This window comes from Takifugu rubripes, chromosome 15, assembly GCF_901000725.2.
Source record: "Takifugu rubripes chromosome 15, fTakRub1.2, whole genome shotgun sequence".
Taxonomy (NCBI): Eukaryota; Metazoa; Chordata; class Actinopteri; order Tetraodontiformes; family Tetraodontidae; genus Takifugu; species Takifugu rubripes.
In genome coordinates, this window is record NC_042299.1 from 6,492,288 (window position 1) to 6,517,316 (window position 25,029).

General features: G+C 41.9%; 4 protein-coding genes across 7 annotated transcripts; 1 reads left to right on the forward strand and 3 right to left on the reverse strand.

The window, feature by feature from the left end:
- Positions 1 to 334: 334 nt before the first annotated feature.
- LOC101069451 (G protein-activated inward rectifier potassium channel 2-like) lies at positions 335 to 7,970 on the reverse strand. Its single transcript, XM_011611162.2, has 3 exons — positions 7,071 to 7,970; positions 2,400 to 3,321; positions 335 to 1,471 (listed from the first exon to the last, which is right to left on the reverse strand). Exons 2-3 carry the CDS (start codon positions 3,295 to 3,297, stop codon positions 1,119 to 1,121), a joined length of 1,251 nt encoding a protein of 416 aa, XP_011609464.1. The 5' UTR covers positions 3,298 to 3,321; positions 7,071 to 7,970; the 3' UTR covers positions 335 to 1,118.
- A 138-nt stretch (positions 7,971 to 8,108) lies between these two features.
- On the reverse strand, positions 8,109 to 12,952 carry kctd7 (potassium channel tetramerization domain containing 7). Of its 4 annotated transcripts, XM_029848497.1 has the most exons (6): positions 12,393 to 12,952; positions 11,899 to 12,015; positions 10,762 to 10,931; positions 10,174 to 10,257; positions 9,677 to 9,855; positions 8,109 to 9,558 (listed from the first exon to the last, which is right to left on the reverse strand). In XM_029848497.1, the coding sequence occupies exons 1-6, from the start codon at positions 12,702 to 12,704 to the stop codon at positions 9,182 to 9,184; spliced, it is 1,239 nt and encodes a 412-aa protein (XP_029704357.1). In that variant the 5' UTR covers positions 12,705 to 12,952; the 3' UTR covers positions 8,109 to 9,181. The 4 variants fall into 4 exon arrangements, with proteins under 4 accessions (XP_029704357.1, XP_029704359.1, XP_029704358.1 ...); XM_029848499.1 differs by lacking the exon at positions 11,899 to 12,015; XM_029848498.1 differs by lacking the exon at positions 10,174 to 10,257.
- Positions 12,394 to 18,455, forward strand: LOC105417444 (uncharacterized). The gene is made up of 14 exons (XM_011611160.2): positions 12,394 to 12,469; positions 13,573 to 13,650; positions 13,915 to 14,043; positions 15,611 to 15,715; positions 16,095 to 16,137; positions 16,217 to 16,260; positions 16,335 to 16,362; positions 16,564 to 16,589; positions 16,686 to 16,733; positions 16,864 to 16,894; positions 17,080 to 17,135; positions 17,222 to 17,278; positions 17,350 to 17,406; positions 17,624 to 18,455. Exons 2-14 carry the CDS (start codon positions 13,614 to 13,616, stop codon positions 17,659 to 17,661), a joined length of 699 nt encoding a protein of 232 aa, XP_011609462.2. The 5' UTR covers positions 12,394 to 12,469; positions 13,573 to 13,613; the 3' UTR covers positions 17,662 to 18,455.
- pgk1 (phosphoglycerate kinase 1) lies at positions 18,238 to 24,658 on the reverse strand. Its single transcript, XM_003970813.3, has 11 exons — positions 24,468 to 24,658; positions 23,069 to 23,119; positions 22,793 to 22,948; positions 22,492 to 22,636; positions 21,472 to 21,575; positions 21,265 to 21,384; positions 20,327 to 20,441; positions 19,350 to 19,529; positions 19,100 to 19,277; positions 18,862 to 18,960; positions 18,238 to 18,771 (listed from the first exon to the last, which is right to left on the reverse strand). The coding sequence occupies exons 1-11, from the start codon at positions 24,530 to 24,532 to the stop codon at positions 18,731 to 18,733; spliced, it is 1,254 nt and encodes a 417-aa protein (XP_003970862.1). The 5' UTR covers positions 24,533 to 24,658; the 3' UTR covers positions 18,238 to 18,730.
- Between the last annotated feature and the right edge of the window lie 371 nt (positions 24,659 to 25,029).

Here is a 25,029-nt window from a genome sequence, read left to right on the forward strand (position 1 = left end):
TATCATGTTACATAAAAGCTTCACGGATTCACTGTTTTAAGGAATCGTGGATGTCGCAATGCACCGACTGGAGAATATGGCCAGAAATCAATATATAGATAGATAGATAGATAGATAGATAGATAGATAGATAGATATAGCGTTGTGGATACATCAGAAAACTTGGAAAATGGCAAGATGGTCCCTGACTGAAGCCCTGCAGCGGTTTATGCTTCTGTGATCACATTAAAATTTACATGAGTACTGACTGATTTTGAAATAAGACACAACATATGAGAATATTATCACATAATGAGTATGATGTTACTCAGAAAATCAACACCAGGAGATAACATGTGATTTATTTTATTTTATTAATTCTAATGCTGTTAGGTGACATGTGAGGGGTTTCTGGAGACTGCAATAACAACTTTTTCCACCAGAGGCCTCTAATGTGCAAAAGTGAGAAAAAGCAGTTTTAAAGGGCCAGTGTCTGAAGTCACACAGCTGCCAACAGCATGTCATGGCTTCTCAAGGAATTGTTTCTTCATCGTGTAAGCACTACTTTGAACAAACATTTACGGTTCTGGGAAGTAATTGTCATTGGTTTAAACTAGTTTGCATCCATAAGAGATGTTACATTATTTTCAAACTGTATTTACACAATACAATCTAAATAAAATGCAGTTAATGTTTATACATGCCAATATAGTCCTGGAAAAATGAAGAAATAAAGAAACCTTTATACACAGAATAAGGCAGATAATATATACACAGTACTAATCTAAAGATATTAGTATCAAACATCTGTCAAATATTCACACTGCAAGAAAACAAGGAATTCAAAACAGTTTATAGTATATACAAAAATACTTATGCAAATGCCCCTATCTTAATAGAAAAAATAAGAGGAATCTCATCAGGAGGGAGTCACATTATATTTGAAACATGCACTTGCCACAGGTGGCTCTCAGTTCAGCGGTGGGCCACATTTATAGGGACGTAAGTGAGAAAAAAGGGTTGTTGGTGCAGGGAGAGTTGGTGTACTGTGCTCTTGGTCCTCTTCTCACTTATGTTCACCTGTGCTATATGTGATTAGACCTATAGTACACAGTTGTAATCTCTAAAACTGGCTCCTCTCACACCTTGGACTCGCTCTCTGCATTGGCAATGTCCCCATTCCTCTCAGTCTGCTGGCTCTGGGTCTGGCCCTCCAACTCTGTCTTGGTTTCCTGTCCCTCCTGCTCGGACTCGGGCAATCCCTGCTGGCTCAGCTTGCTGCCCAGCGACCAGGTCAGGGGCAAACGGTTGCGGTTGGCTATGTCAGCAAGCTCTTTGGCACTGTAGGGAGGTGTGTTGGTCTCATAGATGTCGTGGAAGCTGTTGTAGTCCACCTCGTAGAAGCCGTCCTCCAGGGTCAGGACTGGTGTGAATCGATAGCCCCACTTGATCTCGCTGCTGACGTAGGAACTTCTGGCCTGGCATGTCATGCCTGTGGACGCGATACAATATTGCAGTTGCATGAAATGGATTAGTCCTGACATCCATACAATGAAATGTGCTGCAAAAAACAGTTCATTTCAAAAGAATCTCAAAGAATTTACAACTAATTAACATAGTTGAAAAAGCTAAGTAATATCTCATTTTATTAGTAAAGAGTTAGTAAAATATAAACTGTATTTATGGGGACATATTTATTTGCAGGTTCACCATTTAATCGACACTTTCATGCACTAGATTGCTTTATGCATGTGAGGTGGTGACGTTGTCAGGAAGTGCAGCTCACTGCAAATCTGGGAATAATGAAATCATGTGTGTGTTCAGATGTAACTGAGCTTAGTGTGCAGTGGATGGACTTTGAATTGAGGTGTGTGAGGTTTTGATTGGCCTTCACTACAATAACAGACTTCCTGTTGTATTTCCAGAACACCTGCACCCTTCTTTCTTTTCTATCTTGTTCTCTCTTCCCTCTCTCCCTCCTTCGTGGTCTCTCTTGCTGTCATGTAATAATTCTGCAAATTTGACAATCACATTACAGTTAAAGCCTGCTGACAATATCTTTCTCTTTCAGGGGGAAGGGTGAGTTTAATCCCTGTCAGTCGAGCTTTGTTTCTGTGTAAAATTTATCTTCAGCTACAGAATGTCCTTCTGCGGCTCTCCAGCAGCTGCTGAAAAAATATTTGGCTCAGTCATGACTTGTTGACTTTATTAGCGCTGGGAAATGATTGCGTGGCTCTTTCTACATATAGACGAGGCGCATGTTTAAGTTTAGACTCTGCTGCCGCCTCTTTGTGAAACCATCATCCAGTCTTGAAGACATCAAGAGATTTTTTTTTATAGTGGAAACAGCTTTTACAAAAGACACAAAATACACTACAATGTATCCCCACAAAGCTGCAGTAAAAGGTGTGATGACTCACCTGTGGCCTCCACCATCCCCTCCAGGATCACAACGATCTCCAGCTCTTCCTTGCTCAAGTGAGCTTGTGAGATGTCCCAGAAGGGGCTTATCTCATTTATCTCATGGCAGATAATAAGCGGAGACACCAGGAACAGCCTGTCATCTCCTGTATTGTATCCCACATTCATGTCTGTCTGGTTCAAAGGGATGAACTCCCCTTCCTTGGTCTGCTTTGACTTGATGAGCTTGGCCCTGATGGAGGCCTCCACAATGTGCGAGTTTCGGAGGTCTCCGACTCTGAACATCAGGCACAGCCGCCCATCTCTCATGGAGATCACCGCGTTGGTGGAAAACACTAAAGTCTCAGCTCGTTTCTTAGGCTGTGAAATTTTAACAAACATGCAACCCACCATGAAGGCATTCACAATAGATCCCAGCACTGACTGAATTAAAAGCAGTAGTATCCCCTCGGGGCATTTGTCCGTGATGACTCTGTATCCATACCCGATGGTGGTCTCTGTCTCGATGGAGAACAGAAAGGCTGATACAAATCCGTTTAGGTTATTGACACATGGAGTCCACTTGTCATCTGCTAAATGGTCCAGATCGCCCCGAAGATATGCAATAAGCCACCACATGAAGCCAAAGAAGAGCCACGTGACAGTGTACACCAGCACGAAGATGAAGAGGTTGAACCTCCACTTGAGATCCACCAGCGTGGTGAAAATGTCTGTCAGATAGCGGTACGTCTCCCGAACGTTCCCGTGATGGACGTTGCATTTCCCGTCTTTCTGGACATACCTCTGGATCTTCTTGACTCTGTGCACTTCTGCAAGCTGCTTAGGCAGGTCCTCGCGGGCCTGCTTGGGCAACTTGGGCTGTCTGATGATAGCCGGGCTCTCCACATCCTGCTCCATGGGCGATTCTGAGTGGATTCAAGCCTGTGGAAGAGAAAACACGCAGGGAAACAGTAATAACTAGCAAGTGCAAATCAGGAGACCTGCTGTTTCTGCTTTCACTCCGAGCAGGAAGTGCAGCATCTTGGTCAGGCAGGTGGACAGTTCTGTTTGATCCTGCGAGCATCGTCCCAATACTTCGTCCATTACTCTAATCTGTAACGCAAAAACCTATTTTGGATTTACACACTGGAGCGTTTGGGCAAATACGAGCTGAATTGGTGCCTGTGGAGGTTCTGTCAGGTTGATTAATAAAGACAGGCCTGAATGCAGATAATATCAGAGACAATGGACCTCCTACTTCCATTGTTCTGTCCCACCACCACACGAGTAAAGACCATTATGCAGATCTGCAGTATGAATAGTCTCAGCCTGAAGCTGTGCTGCCCTGGCTTTGCCGGTGTGTGCGTGAGTGTGTGTGTGTGTAGGGATGGGGGGAGGTAGGGGGGAATCAAAATATGATGTGACCGCATCTGAAGTGTAAGGCAACTTATCCAGTGCAGATATATAAACACACAAAATTAAACTTTAAATGTGAATTAAGCAACTAATTTCTGTTGTGATGTTTTTGGGGGATCTGCTAATTTAAATAATGGAGGAGGGGAGGCTAACTGTTGCTGGCCTAAACATTGTGGTTAGAGGTTCCTTTGATAATGATGATGATGGAGGATTATTTGAAATCATCCAATGTGCTATAGTATGAACCTTATAAAATATGACTTCAATGTCCTTCTTTTTAAACGTAAAGACCAGATATATCATCGTGGAGGTCAAAGGTCATGGCGGGACTGCAGTGGACAAACATCCTTCCTTGTCCATGCTGTGTGTCCTGTGGTTTTACCACTGAAACAAATATCTGCTAAAGCTCTTCTGCTCTTCATTCATGGGGGAATATGAACTCGTGCAGTGCAGGTTTCCACGGCAACATGCAGCTCAGTCCACCAAGTGCTCACAATATAGCAGGAATGTGTGATGCCACACGGGATTGGATAACGTTTGTGTGCTTCAGGTGGCCTAAGGTGGAACAATGTGCCGAATGCTCAGTGAATGAAAGTGTCATTCAGGGAGAAGCTGTTAGTTTTGTTTTTATCTCTACACATGAATATGAAAGGCAGCAATTATTGCTTTTGATGATGGAGCAGACGATGCAGGAATAAAAGATGAAAGACAAATTTAATGCCGAATAACATCATAACCGACATCGCTGGATTTCGGAACGCAACATCTGCATATTTGTGAAAGATGAACTCCTGAAAAGGCTTCTTTTGATGTCAACTAGAGCACTTTAGCGATGCCTCTTGCTGGGACACCAAAGTTTTTACTGGTTTATGTGGCGGTTACTTGCACCATTCTTCACCATGTCCTTAAAATGCAAATGACAATTTTGCAAAAAGTTGCATTGCAGTTCAAGGAAACGGTTTGTTTGAGACCCCCGTCTCAAGGCACTGAATCTGTGGAGGTACTTCACTGGAAGCACCTGTGCCAGAACACACACCTCTAGGGTGACCTTCCGGTCAACGAAATGCAATAAAGTGCCCTCCAGGGTGTTCTTTACAAGACAAAAATCTAATAAAAGGCCCTCTGGGGGGTCGTTGCTCTGACACACCTTTGCCCCTCAAACATGTTTGTAATTGTCGTTATCTTAAATCGGACATCTCGACATATTTTTGCACACCTACAGTAAATAGACATTTTTTGGGGGGGGTTGGGGGGGCAGAGATGATGTAAAAATTAATCTGAATTAAAAACATAACAGACAGTTAATGAATCAGATCCTTTACCTACAATAATTTAATATTAGTGTTCATATTTTTAACAATAATTGGATATGTTTTTTTAAATATATGCCAGCCTCAGGTCGTAAAGGGCATAAGAACAAAGCGGGACATTTGCTTCTCGCTTTGTCGAACAGTTTTCACACTTTGTGGTAGAAGATTTTCAGGTGGGTTTAAACCAGATGTGGTCAAAATTGGCTGGAGGTCTCGAGGGAGGGCGATGCTGTTTTCACGCTCAAGGACAGCTGAGCACAGACGGCAACGATGGCACAAATCATTTATCTGTTCCCGGTCAGGCGACAAAAATGATTCTCACTTCAAAAGTGGTGCAACTTTTGGTAGGTAATAACAGAGAAGTGGCCAACTGGCACTGATACAATTGGAATATAATAACTGGAAAAATGACATTTTTAGATAAAATATACTGGAATTTTCTGCTAAAACAAACACATAGAAGATACAAGACAAGCAAACATGAATGTTAAAGTATATGTATACACCCAAGGTTTGCATTTATGAAGGGCTTAACTATGTTATTAAAAAATGTAATTAAAAAAAAATCACTTTATAAAGCCATTCTCTCAATAATGATGATGATGGCATCTAAGATGAGGTAAAATCACTGTACAAAAAACATAAATCACAGTGCATAAATGCTGAGATAACATAAACAAACAACAGTGATGTGAAGTGCAACTCAACTGCCCCCTGCTGGCTGGCTGCAGTCACTCATAAACATGTATGACAAGTTGTCACATCCAACGCTAAAACCTGCCGTTTGCCCTGCTGTAAAAAATGAACACAGTCTCTCCATGTAGGTATGCAGAGATCCAAGGTTGCTTATAATCAGTCTATTTTATTCTGGCTCATATGTCAGATGATGGGTTAGATCACAACGCTAACATCTAATAGATTTCTTTTTGATGAGTGAAGCAGACCTGTGGGTGTCCTCTCATGTATCCAGATATAGTCTGAAGAGCAAACAGATGTTTTTGGGTTTTTTTGAGTGTGGATATCTGCTGTTGACCGAGATAAACCTCATTTGAGTCCATCCTCTAAAAGTGACCCGGGTACAGTTCAGCGTCATGGTTACGACCAGGACGCCCAGCAGCAACGAGCCTTCAGACATACTGAGGAGGTGTAAAAAAGCTTCGAAGGAACTTCAAGCTCTGCTAAATCTGAATTAAACTGGACTTAACTAAAAAGGGGAAAAGAAATGCATTTTGGGTAGGAAAAAGAACCAGAGAAAAATAAACACTGATTTAATTATCATGCTGTTGGTGAAAATTCAAAGCTAGAATTTAATTCGGAATATGGATTACAAAAATAAATTTTGACATTTTGGAAACATTTCTTTTAGATTATCAAATAATATGTAATTGGTAATTTGTTGGGTTAATTTACTTTGATTCCACCAGTCATTTTCAGATAGTCTTCTCCCCCAATGAATAATCTAAACTAGTATTTTATCACTTTATCATTCTTACTGTACTGTTGATCAGCTGTGTCTGCAGGCTAGAGATTTCCCGTTTCCATGGAGATGGAGGTTGATCCAGATCACAATAATAACAATAAGACCAATAATGACAATAATAAAAGCCTGTTAATGGTATCGTTGGATTTCTGCGTCTATAATTAGCGCCGGGGTGGCTCGTTTGGCAGCCCCGCTGAGTGGTGGTCCTCCTGCAGTGATGTGAGGCCTGCAGGCTCCCTCAGCCTGTAACATTTCCCCCTTCCAGCTTCTTCCATCTACCGAGCTCCTTCCTCACGGCTCAGCCAGGAGAACCCACATCTGACTGCGCTTTTCTCCCAATTAATGTCTTATTCGCCTCTGACTGTTATGTAACTGCCCACCCCCACCGTCGCCCCCCGTCCCCCGGTAAAACAGATGATTGCTTTTGAGCAGCTGTAGATCCGCGTCTGCGGCGGGATCAGCGGAGGAGAGACGGAGGTGCTCACCTTGTGCGGCAGATTCACTCTCCGGGTCATTTCAAGCCGTTTTGCTGCCATGAAAAAAAGAAAAAGGAAACAGCTCCGCGGAGAGAGCAGCCGGTGGTCATCAAACTGCTGCGGTGGAAGGATATAGCTCCTAATTCTCTCTTGCCTCCATCCTTCTCCTCTGAAAAAGGCATCAGCCGACAGCCTCCACCCCTCAGATGGACGAGAGACGTAGGTGAAGACTGCAAGGAGAGAGAGAGAGAGAGAGAGAGAGAGAGAGAGACGTAGAGCGAGAGGGAGAGAGAGAGAGAGGAGGGGGAAATGAGCGTTGATGAAAAGCGATATTAACATTTAGGCAATATTTGTTTATAATTTATAATTGTTTAATTCATAAACCCTTTATCGAAATGATTCCGCTGGCATTGTGAGTTATATATATGTAAAAATATAAAAGCAGGTCTCTGTAGAGGATTTATAGCCTCAATTAGATAAAATCCCATTTGCACATTTTACACTTGATTTGATTAAATCAAAGATGCAATCACACGCAATCATCAGCTTGATCAAGTGATCGTTTAATACTTAATGCCCAGGAAATAGAGGGTAAATGTGCTTCATCTGTGTTGGCTGATTTAACCCATTTACGGCCTGTTTTTGGGACTAGTTTAAACTGGTGATTTAACGCCCCGATAAAGCGCCTGATTTTCACCTGCTGGTCAGACGGTGTAGTGACACGCACGCGGACGTTCCATCAGAAACATTCCCCAATCTCCCAGTTTCAGCCATTGTGGTTTTTCCGATCAAAGCTTCTGTTCTTCCTCTGCCTTTCATCTCAGACCTTTCCAGTTTACCAGAGTAATGGTAGCTGCATTCAAGCCTGTTGTCTGTAGAATGCTGCTAAAGCTACTTTATTACCCAAGCAGAGGAAATATTTAAGCAAATATCTTAATCTTAAGTGATCAGAAAGCAAATTTGGGGAAATTTGTTTACTTGTGCTTTCTGAATTGCATTAGTCACCAGCATCCTTTTTTAACCTTCATCTTTAATAAGTCAACATTGTAGAAGTATGTTTTTAATTTTTATCATAAATATTAAAAATGACATCTTTTCACTACAAAATAATACATACTGTACAACTAGAGCTTCCTAGAAGCTAACAGAAATGGATAAATTACATTATAAAAGCTACTTCAACATAACTGTCTAGATGAGTTTGGGGTGTTTGGATGGCACTCTGACAATATTGGATAAAAATGTGAAAATAAGCACAATGTCTGTGTGAGGGAAGATAAAATGGCACCGTTTTGCCATTTGCGAGCTTTCACTTCAGGTAAAAAACAAACGGGTAACGTTCACAAGCTGACCTCATTCGGTACAACCAAAATGGTGATGCATAACTTAGCTGAGACTTGGGCCCTTTCATTACATTAGAAAAAGGTCAAACAGTTAAGATATAAAGAGATTTAACAAAACATTTGGAAATTTGCATTTGGGATTTTGCTACCAAACTGACTAACTGGACACCATCAACTGTTTACCCTACCCTAACCAAACACTCCACAGGAGGTTGCATAATCTAAACACATTCCTGATGTTTCTCAAAACTAAACAATTAAACTGTGCTCTCAAACAGACCTCACTCCTGAAAAAATACAGATCGAACTTGTACTTGAATATTTAGTACATCTGATCGTGTGTCCAGTCAGAAAGTTACTGCTCAGATCAATGTTTCTCTTCCAGAAGTATCTAAATAGAACAACAGATTTCTGGGATTTTTCCACTAAAAATTTTCCCAGAGTTCTGAGATCTTTTGTCAGAATAAAAAGAAAGATTTTGTGGTCGTGGTCGTTCATCTGTTACGTAATGCTACAGCGGAGAAGAGAGGGCGACCACTATCGACGAAGATTTTTCTTTACACACCCTGCCGAGGAGACCTTGGAGTGGAGGAGACTTTCAGTCTTCTCTGGTCCAGATGCCACATTGGACGCGTAATTTAAAGGGTCGCGCTTGAACCTATCAGCGCAAAAATATTGATATAAAAATCAATTTGAGCTGATTTATAGAAAAGAAGCAGCATCTGTAATTTTTTTTTGTTCTATGTGCGTAGAGCCAGGACGGTGGCCCCTCCTGCTTCACCACCATGTGATTTTAAACTCGTAGATGGGCCTCTTGCAGTAATAATGATTGATGAGGTGCTTGTCGCAGACACCGATGCACTGCTGCTCGGCTGAGATGCCACGCTCTTCCAGGTCGCTCACGATACAGTGGAGCAGGTCGTAAACGTCCGCCACCGCTTCCCAGGGTCCGAAGGAGACGTCCACTTCGCAGTGGTGCTCGAAGAGTTTGACCTCGCTCTCGGAGCGCTCGAAACGCAGGGAGTTGAAAAGGGGACGCTCATAGGGTGTGATAGGCATCTCCTCCTTGTAGACGCAGACCTTCAGCTTGGCAAACCTGGCCTTCTTCTGCATGGCCCTCAGCTTGGCAATCTCAACAATACGCTCCAGATTGTCTGAAAAACACAGATCGTTTAAGTTCATCAAGATATTCAACTTTAAGTTGGAGAATATTTCTTCCCTATTTGCAAATGCTGAGAGCTAAAGGTGAAAGCAGTGATCGTTTCCGGGTACCTCTGTAGTAGGGCAGCAGGTCGAGGAAAGCCTGCCGCACCTTCTCCCCGGTCAGTGGCTGAATGTCCTCCAGGCTCTCCAGCAGTGGGCCGATGGCGTAATACTGAGCCTCCCTGTGCACCGCACACACTCGGTCCCTGTGAGGAAGCTCACCTTCTCGTAGAAAGTTCAGGATGTCCCTTCAGGATGGAAACAAAACTGTCATTTTTAACATTATTGATACAGCTTAATTTAGGGACAACTATCTGTTTAAAACCCAGGTGTTCCAGGCAAGACTCTGCTGTAAATGACAGATTAAAATGCATTTCGTTGACTGGATTTTTAGGATTGAAAGTGTGCTCAAACACAACCCTTCTGCTTTAAAACACTGTCCTGACACTGAAGGGTAGTTTTGCTGGGGCCTGTGGATCAATATCTAACTATAAAACTAACTTTCCCACCTAAGCTGTCCCACCTGAGCCAAAATATCTAAACTGCGGGTAGACCAAAGGACTCACAGAATGGTATCGGCCTTTGAGTTTTCATCTGACTCTGCAGCAAAACCTGGAATGACTTTCAACACAAAGGAGGAGGAGAAACTCCTGGAGGAAAAGCTGCCGCAGTTAAAAACACAAGCAACTATACTGATGTATTTTTACTCGGAGGCAACACCAAAAAAAAAGCACAAAAAACAAAGCATCTTGTTTAACCTTCCAGATAAGCATTTTGGGCTTTGAGTGCTGGGTGAAGGATATTCATAGATTGTCAGCTGAGTTCTGTTAAACTGCTGAGTTCCATGATGGAGGTGCAGCCCACACAGATCATTATTTGTAATGGGCTCATTATCTTTTCAGTGACTTTCCACTGACTTGTCTCATCATTCTCCACTTGGCCTTTACACTCCTCCACAGCACCGAATGACACTGCAATAAAGGCCATTGTGTAATCTGTGGAAGTGTATCCAACATGACACACACGCAAACCAGTGAGTTTAACACTGAAATAAAATTAACCACCAGCCAATGGAAAACTGCAACTGCTGCTCTCAGTGAATCAAAAGCAGATATCCCGCTGAGTCATCATGCAGATAACACAGCGCTGCTCACCCAAAATATGTTCCATCCCGATCGATGAAGTACCGGCCATCCGCATCGCGTGGGATGTAGTGCCGTCCGCTGAACATGGCAGCTAACATGGTGTCCTCGTAGCGCCTCAGCGTGGACAGGCGTGTTGTAAAGTGCATGCCCCCAACGTTTAGAGAGATGACCTCGGGAAACTGTAAAATGAGAATGGAGGCAAATGCTGAACAGCAATTATATACGGAAAAAGAAACAGCTAAAACATTTAGAGCCAGCTCTGGAATTTCTATATATATATATATATATATATTCAACAATATTTTTGATTTACACAGTTAAAATTGACTGCTTGATGTTTAAGACCTGTGTATTTATTAAAAATTGCCAATATGCAAATGGTAGTTCTGTGGAGCTTCTCAGGCTCCATGAAAAGGCACAAGATTACAACACAACATATACAAGTCTGGAGTGGGTTACATAACATAGGGAGAGCCCTCCGTGTCTTAGATGGAATGTTCCCAAGTCCAGTGCTGCACTGCTTTAACCTTGTTTGTGATTAATTTGCCTTAATTTAATAGGGACCAGGAAGGTCCTGCTGGCTGGTTGCCTTTTCAGAGACTATATTTACACATAATTTAGTTTGGTGTTGCTTCTCTATGTCCGAGGGCCAAACCTTCATTAAACTATAAGTTCAATCATTGAACAAGAAGGGTGATTAGATCTACTAGATCTACTAGGAGCTCCTGAACTGCAATCATACAATTTCACTGTATTTTTGGATATGTCAATATTTACCCTGGCTATTAGAAGCAATGTTGATAACCGTTTTTTAATTTTTACACTTAACTTACTTAATCATTTTATTCCAAAGTTTTGTAGTGTTTTTTTTCCCCACTGGAGAAGTTTCTGAAAAGTCTGTGAGCAGCTTCACTGCCAGAGATGATCCAATAAGAGGATTACCATGCTGTACCATGCTACATCCATCTGCAGGCTCACATGTTCATCATGTGACATTTGACCATCCAATGAGTAATCAACTCTGTAGGCCAACATTTGACACCTGTGTATTAACTCAGCCTCAGATAGTAAACAGGAAACACAAGACAATATCCTATGGAGCTATAGGTCCAAAGACGGAATATTATCAAAAAACACAATCAGTACATTTTTATATTCTGTAGTGTGATGACTTTTAGTCTTCAGGGCCAGTGTTTTTTTCAGTTGTAGCTTCATATAAAGGGAAGGAGCACCTGAAGCGGGATTCCAGCAACACCATCTGGTCTTTGGGTAACAAAGTTCGGATTGAGTTGACAGAAGGGTGAAGAAATCAGCAAATATTGACATTTCAATGAAAAACCCAAACAAATGCATTGCCTCATATTAACAGGAATCCTGTAGGTTATTGTAAAACCTAAATTATATATTTAGATTATCAACTGAATATCTACCCTTATAGTTAAATATGTCTAGGATTTTACACTTTATGATATGATGAGTAAAGTAAACTTTACATTGTTCTATTTATTCAAATAAAACACATAATAATAAGAATAAAAACAACAACAACGACGATAATAATAACTCGAATTTCAATCTGACACATCTTCCTGTTTGCTAGCCTGTGTGTGATGAGTAAACAGAGCATTGGATCTGCCTACCTCCTGCTCCTGGACGTCCAGAGAGGGGCGGAGCGGCTTGCTTACGGCGGAGCCCGCTGGTGGGGAGGCCGGCTTTCGTAAGTGGTCCTCCGCGCGGTCCGTACTGGACATGGCGTCGGCATCATTTGCTTTGTCGGTGTCACCTGTGGCCGAGAATACCACCATCACTCTGGGCAGGGGCAGCGACCGTCTCTCCTGGATGAACCGCCTCACTCTCGTCGTGGCAGCTGGCAGCGGGCTGAATGACAGGGCCAAGCGCTCCCTGCCGGAGCCGTCCGAACTGTTCGAACCGCTCGAGCCATTCTGCTGCATGCGCGCGGCGGGCCACGAGCCACAGCGCGCGATTAGAGCGAACAACAACAAAGCAGGAGCCGTGGGTCGCGCGACAGCAGCTTCCGGAAACACACCCCACTGTGCAGCACAAGGCGGAAGTAGCTATTTTCCGCTATCAGTATTATAACAAATGCCAAAGCTTCGCGGAACCGGGGAATACTTCGGTATAATTGATCGGCTCGCCTTTGAGATTTGGCTCGTGAGGTTGTCCGCTATACGTGCTATGACGTGACAGTGGTGTGGCGCGCGCCGTCATCACGTCAAGGGACGCGTTGAATCCAAAAGTTTTAAATACTATATAGTGACGTCTGACAAACATAGCTGCCAAAATAAATGGAGATACTGTCACGAATTCTAATCTAATAACAAAATCTATATATTGTTTCATATATATTTCAAAACATACTTTCAGGAGCTTTAAAATCGGTTCCAAGAATTGAAATCTCAAAATTTTACACCCTTTTGCTGCGCAAATGTAAATAATTTATAACTTTTTATTTCACGCAGAGTAATTAGTAAATTTCGTTAAGATCACACAGTACTGTAGATAGCAAAAAATTACAGAATGCTAAATAACAGAACATCTATATTAAAGCGATTACAACTTTCTGTTCGTCTAATAATTTTTCCATAAATCTATTGTGAATAAAACTTTATGACAGACAAAAAAATTAGACCAATTTACACCAAACTTATATAAAATCTCTCCCAAAAATGCAGTGGTTTGACATATGCGTTAAAAAGCAGGTTGTGCAAGTCAGATATGATTATTTATTTATATCTATAACTGAGCACGGGTAACAGAAGAGGAACAATGGTCACTAACGCAGTCTTCCTGGTTGTGAAGGATATGTCGAGATAGTAAAAGAGGAAGCACAATTCAGCAACATGCAACAGAACTATGAAGACAGCCAGACCAGTGGAGGTAAAGAATTCACATCATTTTCAGATATTGGCTTCTACCTTATTACTGTTTAGGCTTCTGGGAAAATTACCATCAGTTGTACAGCTTAACTTATGCATTGTCTAGCTTAAAAAATGCAAACAGATAAACAAGGATCAAGATTATTAAATGAACTCAAAAACAGGAGCAATTCATTGGGATTTTTCCTACAGCACTTACATTTAAAAGCATTAGCTACTGCATTAAATGCCAAAGGTTTTCCTTTTCCTTTTTCTTTTTTTGCAGGGATAATAATTATACCTTATATCAGTCTTTGGGACTACTTTATCCCTTTTGGGGTCATAGGGAGGGCACACATTTGGGCAAAGGCAGGTCCACCTCTGGATGAGTCTCCGGTTCATTGCAGGGCCCTATGTGAGTATTTGTGGGTTCGGTACCTTGCTCAAGGGTACCTTGGCAGTGCTCTGAAGGTGTTCTGGCAACTTCTCATACTACAAAAACACTTTCTATGTTTTGTCTGCACTGGGGCCTGAACCCTCCACATCTCAGCCCAGCTCCCAACGGACTGAGCTACTGCTACCCGTACACCTTATATTATGCAGTATAAAAAACAATCTTAACTAGTGAATAAATGATAAATGAACACATGAAATTCAATATGTTAATCACCCCTCTTTTTATTCTTTTAAAGAAGGGTTACAATCTGGTGCATGACAGCTGACACTAAAACAAACAAAAAATGTCCAAGATGAATTGGAGGGAAAAAGGATTATTGGAGTTTCTAAATGGAATTATGAATGATGCATGAAATTACTTAAACACAACATCTTGTGATAAACACACTCTTCCACACAAGCACGCACACTTGAGCTGATGGAAATAGTGGAAAATATGTTTGATTGTAAATCTACTGACTGAATGTTGTAAACATGTAAAAAGAAGATGTAATTTATATGGAAGCTTAATAGGATGATACAGAATGCTGCAGAATAAAGATATTTTGAATATTAAATGGAGGCATAATTGGTGCTCGGGTGATTTTCAATATGATTTTAGACATAATTATAGAGTAACCCATTTCTATGTAGAATCACATTTAACATCTTTGGAGGTAGAGTTTTCACAGTACGTGGTGGCTAACCATCTCAGTGGAGGTTGTGGGTTTAAACATAAAGGTTACAAGCCGACACCATCTTACACATACATATTATTTGGTATATGGCACCCCTCAAAAGCCTCTTGTAGACGATCATAAAAGCTCAAATTGTGATTAAATCTTAGCTTTGAGCTGAAGTCTTCTGATAAAGGTTCCCACACTCTCCTGTCAGCTTCAGCATTTCATCTCAACAGCAACCATCTTCAATGTGGGACAGACATCATGAAACCCCTGTCATGTTGGTGGAGAATGAGGTCAAACATTATTGCATCTGCTGGTTTGTGAGCTATCACCTACATTTTCTGCGTCGCACCAACATTGATCTGTCTTGATGTAGCATTGTCAGCCTAATGTGAGAGGTGGATCCTTAACATGAGCAGACGTGCGACACAAGATCCATGACAGTAACTAGTATCAGAGACGCCGTAAAAGACAACAGTCAAGAAAGAGCATCCACAAACGTCACAAAGAGCCCTTAATTAATGTCTACCTGGTGGAACCTGAAGAATCTAGCAATTTTGAAAAGCACAATAAAGGTAAACTAAAAAGTGCATGTGTCTATAAGAAACTTATATTGGATTATTTAAATTGCCTTTCAATGATTCTCAGCCTTGGCATTCAGATATGCAATTGACGAGTCCTCTTAAATGTCATGTATACAGGCAGCGTTTCAGTTTTGCTTTTAGAGACCACTTCCTGTCAAAGGTGGCTTTCTTGGCAACCACACGTTGATTATCGTTGACCATCGTAAACTCTATTGGCGCTCACTGTGCAGCAGCCTTGTGGGACCGCTCTGAAATATCACAGTTCTTCTGTGTCTTTCAGGCATGAGAGGAAACTTGGGTCTTACAGCTGCAGTCTTGACTGTTATGTCGGTTTTGACCTTCAGTCTAATGTCTCTTCTTTGTCTATGGTGCAAAAGGAAATCCAGTAAGTATGTCTATTACAGGTTGGACCATGGGGAATGTAGCTGATACAGGCAGCTTCTGGCTGCTTTTTTAGCCCGACAGCAATGTTTCACAGTGATTGTTGTTGTGAAGGTTTGGTCTGCCATTTCTGCCTCTTTAATGATAAAATTTGAAGTGTAATGCAGCATTAGTGGGTTTATTTGAATATAGGGGGTTGAAAATAATATGTTGTATGATGCATTTCCATAGTATCAGGTTGTCTTTATTTTTTTTTAAATACACTTAAAGGCGTGTGTTATCATCCAAAGAGTTTTTACTCATAAGAGGAGGAAGGAACAACATCAAGTTAAATCATATGATGCTGCAGTTGGCTGAAGAGGTATTGCCGTGTGTTTTTGTAGAGATCGTTCAAGAGGATCATCAAATTTACCCCCCGCGGACATTGTGAGCACCTGTTCCTTAAACTTCTACATTTTTGTTACATTTTATTTGATCAGTTCTTATTTCCCCCCTATCACGGAAGCCGTCACGGTGGAAGCATATTTGCTGTGACTAGATCAAAAACAGGTAAAAGATCAGCTGCTGGCTGCTGGATTGATGCTAATTCATTACTTTTGATCTGCTCTAACATATATTTTCAGTCATCAGAGCCAGTCAAATCGCTTCTGGGTGAGTACAGTACACAGCACAGGTCAGCTGCCCTCGTGCACGTGTGTGTGATCTTTCTGGTACCGTCATGCCACATTTAAATACACAATAAACATTAAAGCTTATTTGACAAAAATGACTTAATTAGTTTCATTTTTATTTTTAATGTCTAATATTCTGTGTGTGTGTGTGTGTGTGTGTGTGTGTGTGTGTGTGTTTCAGGGAACCCTGTTTCAATATTTCAACGGGTAGGATAATCATCTTGTCTGAATATTAGTCAGTACAAATTTATTTTGATGTTGCAGATTGGAATAAAATGTTCTTTGAAATTTATTAATTCTGAGTTTCAGATACTGTAGAGAACCAGTCAGACTATGAAAACGTAATGAGCGGTAATTCTACACACACTCAGCACAAATCATCAATTCACATTTAATCCTTGTGTGTGTGTGTGTGTGTGTGTACGTGTGTGTGTGTGTGTGTGTTTTAAATTGCGTTTCTAAAACTCTTTTACTGTTGCAGCTCAAACAGGAAGCACGGAACACGCATACATGTAAGAGTTTTTTTTTTAACTAATTTTTTTCAATAGAAATACTTATGTCACTTTTTAGTCATATTTGCATTTGCATTAAATAAAAATAAATGTAAAAATGTAACTGTCACGTTATTCAATAATCATCCCAGTTAAATGTTTTTGCACGAAAACATTAAAATCTGAAATATTTGTGCGTGTTGCAGTGAACCGCTGCCTGTTATAACACCTGGAAACGAAGAACATTTTAAAAAGATGAGCGGTGGGTGTTTTATTTCCCTTTCCTCGTAAAGGTAATCTTTAGAATATGAGTTTTGAACAATTAAGTCCTATTATGCTGTTTTATAGAGGAGGATCAGACTCCTGGAGTCTACGGAAACATTGCATGTTCACCTTCACAAGAAGGTAAGTTTAAAAATGGAATGATAATTTCAATACATTTATGAAATCTGGATCAGGTCCTTTTTCTTTAACAGACGAGGACTACGAGAACATGGAGTACCTGAATGAAGTTGAGGAGAAGCAAGAAAACGGTACATGCTCACATTATTTTAGGACATTTCATAGAAATGGAGGTCTTTACCGATAAAAATAGATTCAACATGTTATATGAAAATGGCCACTTAAATTTGGTCTTGACGTTACTCACCAGTTAACTTTAATTTTCATTTTAGTTTTCGGTATCTCAAAATTTGAATATTAACTAATCAAGTAATGCAAGTCATGCAATTCCGTTCTCTTTTTTGACAGAGGAGCCAGATTATGTGAATGCAAACGGGGATTGGTGACATGACCAGAAAGCAAGATTACACTCTAATTTGTGTTTATATTACCGTATTGTAATATTATTGTTACTAGTAATGTTCAAATGGAGATATTCAATATGTGAGAATAAAATGTTTATAAGTGAGGGATGATGCCGCCATCTAGTGGTCAAACATACACTTACACGTGAACCTAAAAGAACGCGATGTGTTTTGTACAAATCGAATTGACGTTAACATAAAGAGGCATTTATCTAATTCAGTGGTTGACCCTGAACTAGAGTTGAGTGAACACAAGTCAGTTTATTCTCAAAGTTTTTCAAAAGCTACCGGTACATTTTTTTAGGCCAACCCACATAATAAAACCTGACTTTATGGGTGGTGTTGCTCAGACCTCACTGATCATCAATCTCACATTCCTGTTGTTCTGCTTCTGAAATTCATGACATTCAAACCTCGATTTGAGTAGTCGACTGTAGCCCACAGATTTTTAAAGGAGTGAAGAAGGAACACAACCTTGATGGGTGGCTTGTAGTCTACTTTAGGACATGGTTGCATCCTGATGTTATGCTTCCAATCAAGCGAGAAAAAGGAAAAAAGTTTACATGGAGAGGTTTTTATTATCCTGCGCAGATGAGCCTACATCATCAGGTCTGAAGGAAGCAAAAACCAGAGCAGATGGCCAAGCAGAGACGATTACATACATCACATAAACCGTTTCTATACTTGCAGACTGTATGCAAGATGGTGCAGGGACACTCAGGGAACAACTATGCATAAGTGACACAGCAATACTCATTCTCACACAAACACACACACCCACCCACGCGAGCCAGTGAAGATTCTAAAAGGAGCAGTAGAACTTCAAACACATCGGAGATCAAACCCAGTTTCAGGTGTTGGGACCATCAGGTGACCAGTCAGCAGGTTAACCTGGAAAAACAGTGTCCACCTCCCCCCACATCAGTGGAATCATCATCAGGTTGTGATAAGGCAGAGGGCTCCGCTGCATTCTGCGTTTGGAGAAGCTCTCAGGAATCTTGTGACAAACACACACGTCCACACAAGCACACACACTTCAGCTGATGGAAGTTTAGATGCTGCTCAGAGCATCCACGCCTGGCAGCACTTTACCTGGGAACACAGAGACGTGGCATTGTCACCACAGAGCTTCAAAACTGCGAAACGTTAATGTTCCCCACGCGTGTGCTTTGTGCCACTCACCCTCCAGCAGCTCCAGGCTGGCACCACCTCCAGTGCTCACGTGACTGACCTTATCTTCTGTGTTCCACTTTGCACAACAGGTGGCCGTGTCGCCCCCACCTGGACACAAACATATCCACCCATTATTTAAAGGACAGGTCCACATTCCTCTAGACGTGTACTGATAATATTAGCACGTAACACATGGAAGAAACGTCTAATATTAAAACAACCTCTCCGCATTTAATGCCTTTCTTACCGATGATTGTAACACAGCCTTTTTTGGTCACCTCGACCACGTTGTCCATCAGACTCTTTGTCCCTTTGGCGAAGTTGTCCCACTCGAACACACCGACTGGACCGTTCCACACAATCTGCTTGGCCCTGGTCACGGCCTCGCCGTAGGCCTTGGAACTCTCTGGTCCACAGTCCAAACCCTGAAGTGTAAACGACCACTATAATAAACAGCCTGGATGAGGCCAGCATCTCTGCTTGAAACAGTGTCTCACCATCCAGCCGGCAGGAATGCCAGCGGCCACGGTCGCAGTGCCGGTGGTGGCGTGCTCATCAAACTTGTCAGCCGTGACAAAGTCCACGGGCAGTGTGATCTTTACACCGTTCTTCTCTGCTTTGGCCATCAGGTCCTTGACAATGCCGGCTCCTTCCTCATCGTACAGCGACGTACCGATCTAACAGAAATGTAAACATGTCAAAATAAATTCAGAGTCAACTGAACTTGTGTTCAGTTTATTTTGTTTATCTTTGGTTAGACACCATGAGAGTCTTGTCTGACTGGAAGGAAGGTGGTTTTATTTTATTTGTCAATGTTTCCTTTCACTGGATTCAGAGGTGAATTCTAATTAGTTTGTGGTTCTAAGGGGTCAGAACACTCACACTGAAACAGCTCCAATAAAACCATTCAGAACTACCCAGACGGAGTTTTTGGATGTAAACTACTCATATCCAACTGTCTCTGGATGAATGTAATAAGATTAAAGAAAGGTTAATTCCAATTACGGTTGCCACAGAAAGCTGAAAGAAAATCTGATGCCAATGATTTCCTGATTTTAGGAGAAATTTGTGAAAAAAAAGAAGATGATTCTAGCGAATATAAAGACTTGATGCTTTTTTTTGGAATCTGGAAGTCCACAAACTAGTCTGAGCTTAATGAAGCAGGAGCACCTCAGTGTCATAGTTGACTGAAGAAATAAGTATTTGAGTGAACTGGCTTTTTAAACATGAGCTTATCTTTAAAAATTGTCTCAGAGGTCAGACGTGAGGGCAGGAACTCAACTTTCTTCTTTAAACTAACAGAAAAAAGTAGTTTCACAACTGTTTCAACAGCGATCTGAGCGGCTCGAGCACGATGACGGAGTTCGAGTGTTGGCCTGAGATAGGAAAAGATTACATTCTGAAAACATTGACCGTGTCTAAAGCTGTGACAGCCATGAAGTGAGACTGATCCAGAGATCCTGATCCTCCTCACCTCCATGTTGTTGAGGACTTTCAGGAAGGTGAAGGCCATTCCACCACCGATGATCATCTCATCCACCTTGTCCAGCATGTTATTGATAAGCTGAATCTTATCTTTCACCTTCGCTCTGGAGAACAGTCAGAAACATCAGTAATTGATAAGGATATACACAATGTGAACACACCAAGAACTTTCAGTCTCATTTGACCATATCAAACCAACAAAAATATACTTGAGGGCGATTTTATTGATGAGTAACTACGGCAATGACAAACAGTTCAGGGTAGATGAACTGATGGAACATGTTGGAGTCTGCCGACCAGGACTACAAACACAGCTATAATCTTATCCACATTCACGGCAGCATTGTTAAATATTAATGGTCAGCATTCTCCATCTGCTGGTTGGTTGTCGAGCAAGAGTGGCGTCACACTGAAATGGACTCTGACATGAAGCCAAAACGCTACACAAATCTGAAAACACAAGAGTATTGGGTTGTATAATAAGCTTAGAGCCCTTACTCTTGGTTGGTTAAATTGGTGTTTTATAAAGGAGCATTGTGTGGTGATAACGCCATGTTTCTCTGGTGAGACCAGGTTTCTGCACTGACTGCTATTGCATGACTCTGCTGTTTAGTTTAGATTAGATGCTACGCTTCCAACTTTGATGCGTTTGAATTTTTTTTATTCTGACACGTCGAAATGGTGCCTGGGCACAGGTCAGCTTTCCTTTTGTCTAGTGGCAGACAAAAGCCAGACTTACAGTACACAACCACAGATGGGCTCATTCGAGGGGCCACTGCTGGCCCCAGAAACCGGCATGTCTATCGTGATGTGTTCGCTGTTCCTGTTGAAGCTGGATTTCCGGGGTTGCAGTTTAGCTGCCAACTGAGCTCCTTCCGTTGTTCCAACTCACTTCTGATTTCTAATGAGGAAAAGCGGATTTCTCACCCTCCTAGGATGGCCAGGAAGGGCCTCTGAGGTTTCTCCAGAGCCATGGCAAAGTAATCCAGCTCCTTCTTCATCAGAAAGCCAGCTGCTTTCTGAGGAAGATTTACTCCCACCATGGAGCTGTGAGTGAGGGAGACAAGCAGGGAGGAAGAAGAGGTCAGAAGAGGTCATATATGATTAATATCATAACATCAGATACCTGCTCACCTGTGGGCTCGGTGAGCTGTGCCAAAGGCGTCGTTGACGTAAACGTCTCCCAGTTTGGACAGAGACGCCCTGAAGGAGTCGATCTGCTCTTGAGAGGCCTTAGTCTGAAGCGGAAAATGTAAAATATGACCAACAGTAACAAGTTTACCTTATTTCCGCCATTATTTATCATTTTCCAAACGATAACATAAAATTTAGCAACTCACAAATCTGGATGGACTTGTTTAAATGTGCGATTGATTATAGATCAGGTTACTGTTGCACTTTAACAAGCAAAGGTCGTGACCATTTGACAGCAAGACAGGAAAAGGTCAAGAGAAGTGTCGAGTGCAGCTGAAATATCCGAATGACATTTGGCCATTTCCCTCCTCAACCACACGCAGACTAGAGCTTCAGCTTGAAGGTGCTGTATTGAAATTATAGCATGTTCTATATGATGTACATCTACTGCTGTACTACACTCCGCTTTACTCTCTTAAGTTTTGTCACTCAAAAAATGTTGTGTACTAATAATCTATAAATAGAGGTTCTTGTCTGACAGAGTACAGTAGGAACCAAATACAGGCTGCATTCCAGTTGGGCCAACATCGAGCTGGGAAAACCAGTGACCTTCAGGATAAATTCCAGCAGGGCAGAACTGCTGATCTACTGTGGGCCTAAGAATGGTTCTGACCCACTACAGTCAGGTCTACAGTCAGTCTCATCAGAATTCTGTGGTCACTCTACAAGTGGCAACCCCAAACACAAATGGCTGAACAGGTTTTGAGAAAAACCAATAATGTGAAATTGGAGATGTGACAGACTATGATGTCATCAGGATGTGACCTGGCCGTTCCTTTGAAAAGGACACTGCAGCAGGAGTGACGGTGCATTATTCTACAGATGACTCAGCAAATTCAACAGATGCCTTAGTCTAAACAGTCCTGACCCCCCTCAACAGAAAAAACTATCCAAAACATATCAACTACCACTATATTAAGAAAGGGAATTTAATTAAATGCAATGACAGCGAAAACTCACCTTGTTGCCAGAGGCATCCTTGCCTTTCCCTTCCTCAGCGACATGGAAGCGGAGGTTCTCCAGAAGGATGACAGACCCGGTGGCAGGATTAGCACAGGCGGCTTCCACGTCAGGACCCACACAGTCTTTCAGGAAGGTGACATCCCTACAGAGACAGAGAGGATCTATGAGGAGTAGATCTATGGGGGTCCATAGAAGTATTTAACACCAAACAGTAATTTCGGTTGGAATGAACTGCAATTATAAAACTCGGATATCACTCAGGATGAGCCAGAAGACAAAAGTAAATCAAATATCTGACCTTCCCAGGAGGGTCTTGAGTTCAGCAGCAACAGGTTGCAGGGAATATTTCTCAGGCATGACGTTACCATCAGGGCGGCCCAGGTGGCTCATCAGAACTACAGATTTGGCTCCGTTGTCCAGGCAGTGTTTGATGCTGGGAATGGCAGCCTTAACCCTACAAAAAGTGTGTGTGTGTGTGTGTGTGTGTGTGGGGATGGGGGGTGAATATTAAATGCTTAGTCCAAACATCTTCTTTTCACTAAGAAAGATTCACCAAGATTCCATCAGACTGTACCTCTGGTTGTTAGTGATCTGCTTGTCCTTCATTGGAACATTAAAATCAACCCTGAGAAGAGGAAAACAGCATGAATGAAGTGTTGTGATTCTATAAATAAACAAATACAGTGAACATATAACCCTCTTATGTTGAGGTACACATTGAATTTAAATTCTCAATGAATCCCTTTAAATCCTGCCATTAGACTTATCCCAATAGCTTCATCAGGAAATCAGGAGCATTTGCCTGAGAATATGCAGCATTCCTCATTCTCCAGCCAGTTGCATAACTGCACTCGGTGTCTGAAGACCTGATGCACATGGACAGAACACACAGCGCTCCTGCTGCCATAACATCAACCCTGGATCTCAACATACAGATCAGATCAACTTTCATGTGCTGAAGGTCTGGTTCATTTAATCACGCTACAGTGACAAAGGAATAGAGCAGCATGTTTTTCCCAGATTGGGGCCCTACTGGCTGTAGCTGCTGAACTTATTCTGGTGTCGGTGCACTACAGCAACAGTCTGCCGACCATCTTTTGAATTCGGGTCTTGCAGCTCACAAAATCAGCTCTCCAATACTAAAATTACACAACGCACACTTGCAGCTAGCAAGCCACGACAGGCCCAAGGAGTGACATGAAGTGATTATTTTGTTGCCTGAATAGGTGTGCTACCCCAGTGCTAACTGAGCTGTGCATGCTGCAGGCCTGTGAACCTTGTCCTGTGCTGCCTAGCTGCCATTGCTTCTCCAAACCAACATGGCCCTTTGACATTTCCACACTTGGTGTCAGTTTCATGTGCACTTTTGCAGTTTTTCAAGAAGAGACTTGCAGCAATCAAACTTCAAAATTGACTTATCTACAGTAAACCAACAGTGCTATTTCATGTTATTTTATGAATCCTAGTTTAGGATCAGACGGAAAATCTCTCCAGATAAAGAGATTCCTACAGATTCCATGCAGATCGGTATTACATGCAGCAAAACCTTATTAAACTCATATCGCATCTAGATAGACCCGACAACCCTAATTTGAGATTTTGCCGTTAAATCAATTAAAAATAAAGTATGTAAAGCTTCGAAACTTCACCGAGGATTGATGGGGTGCCACACAAAGGAAAAGGAACATTAGAATGTATTAAAACCACATCATTGCGTTGCATCCATGCAGCATCTCCTCTCGGGCACGTAACATGGATGAAAACGTGACAAATTCACTTCCTGTAGCCTGGTCGGTGCTCGCAACCAGGTTACACACTGCTGACCGTACGTTCGACGTCTTCTCGTCAGCATTATAGGAATAAAAGTTTCTGGTAAATGTCTGAGGAATCACCTCCTTCACGACAGTTAGGTAACAGGCGTCAAATAAATCTCACATCCGATTAACTGCGTCGGGTGGAAACAAGAGGCGTACCTCATGACGACGCGTTTCCCATTGACATCCACTTTGTCCAGAGTGAGTTTGTTAGACAGCGACATGTTGGTTGGTTGGTTGGTTGTCTGGTTCTTCCCTGTACTTTCCTTTTCACCGGGTCTCCTCCGCTTCCTTCGGCTGGTTAGCTACCGAATGACAGCGGTGACCTTAATGCAGAGCGGAGCGACAGCAACGAGGGCGGGGTCAAACATACCCCCGGCAAATAATTGGCTACAGCGGGCGGAAATTCTCTCATTCTATTGGCTAATGGCAGTCACTCGCTGCCGCTTGGTCACGCCCTTCCACTGGTTTCCTTCAATGGAGCTGAATTCGTTAAGCTTAGTCAAGGCATTGTTTTGGATCTATTAGCTTGATTTCATAAATATGTGCTTCTGGATTAATAGATTCAATTACTTTTAGAATTCTGACTTTTATTCCTTGAAGTATTCAGGCTGGCATCAAAATATACATGAATGCCAGATTACAAACTACCTTATACTGTATCTGATATACCTCCCTTCAGGCACAATAACCCCGTCTGGACTGACTGATTGTACATTCA

Coding starts and splice junctions, on each gene's coding strand:
- kctd7 (XM_029848497.1), bottom strand. CDS start 12,704: ATGCAGCAGAATGGCTCGAGCGGTTCGAACAGTTCGGACGGCTCCGGC. Junction 12,016..12,392: donor TGGACGTCCAGGAGCAGGAG/GTAGGCAGATCC, acceptor TGTTACCCAAAG/ACCAGATGGTGTTGCTGGAA. Junction 10,258..10,761: donor CGGGATGGAACATATTTTGG/GTGAGCAGCGCT, acceptor CTTTTCCTCCAG/GAGTTTCTCCTCCTCCTTTG.
- pgk1 (XM_003970813.3), bottom strand. CDS start 24,532: ATGTCGCTGTCTAACAAACTCACTCTGGACAAAGTGGATGTCAATGGG. Junction 22,949..23,068: donor CAGATCACTAACAACCAGAG/GTACAGTCTGAT, acceptor CACTTTTTGTAG/GGTTAAGGCTGCCATTCCCA. Junction 21,385..21,471: donor ACAGCTCACCGAGCCCACAG/GTGAGCAGGTAT, acceptor CCTCACTCACAG/CTCCATGGTGGGAGTAAATC.
- LOC101069451 (XM_011611162.2), bottom strand. CDS start 3,297: ATGGAGCAGGATGTGGAGAGCCCGGCTATCATCAGACAGCCCAAGTTG. Junction 1,472..2,399: donor GGGGATGGTGGAGGCCACAG/GTGAGTCATCAC, acceptor TCGCGTCCACAG/GCATGACATGCCAGGCCAGA.
- LOC105417444 (XM_011611160.2), top strand. CDS start 13,614: ATGCAACAGAACTATGAAGACAGCCAGACCAGTGGAG. Junction 13,651..13,914: donor AGACAGCCAGACCAGTGGAG/GTAAAGAATTCA, acceptor CTTTTTTTGCAG/GGATAATAATTATACCTTAT. Junction 17,407..17,623: donor TGAGGAGAAGCAAGAAAACG/GTACATGCTCAC, acceptor CTTTTTTGACAG/AGGAGCCAGATTATGTGAAT.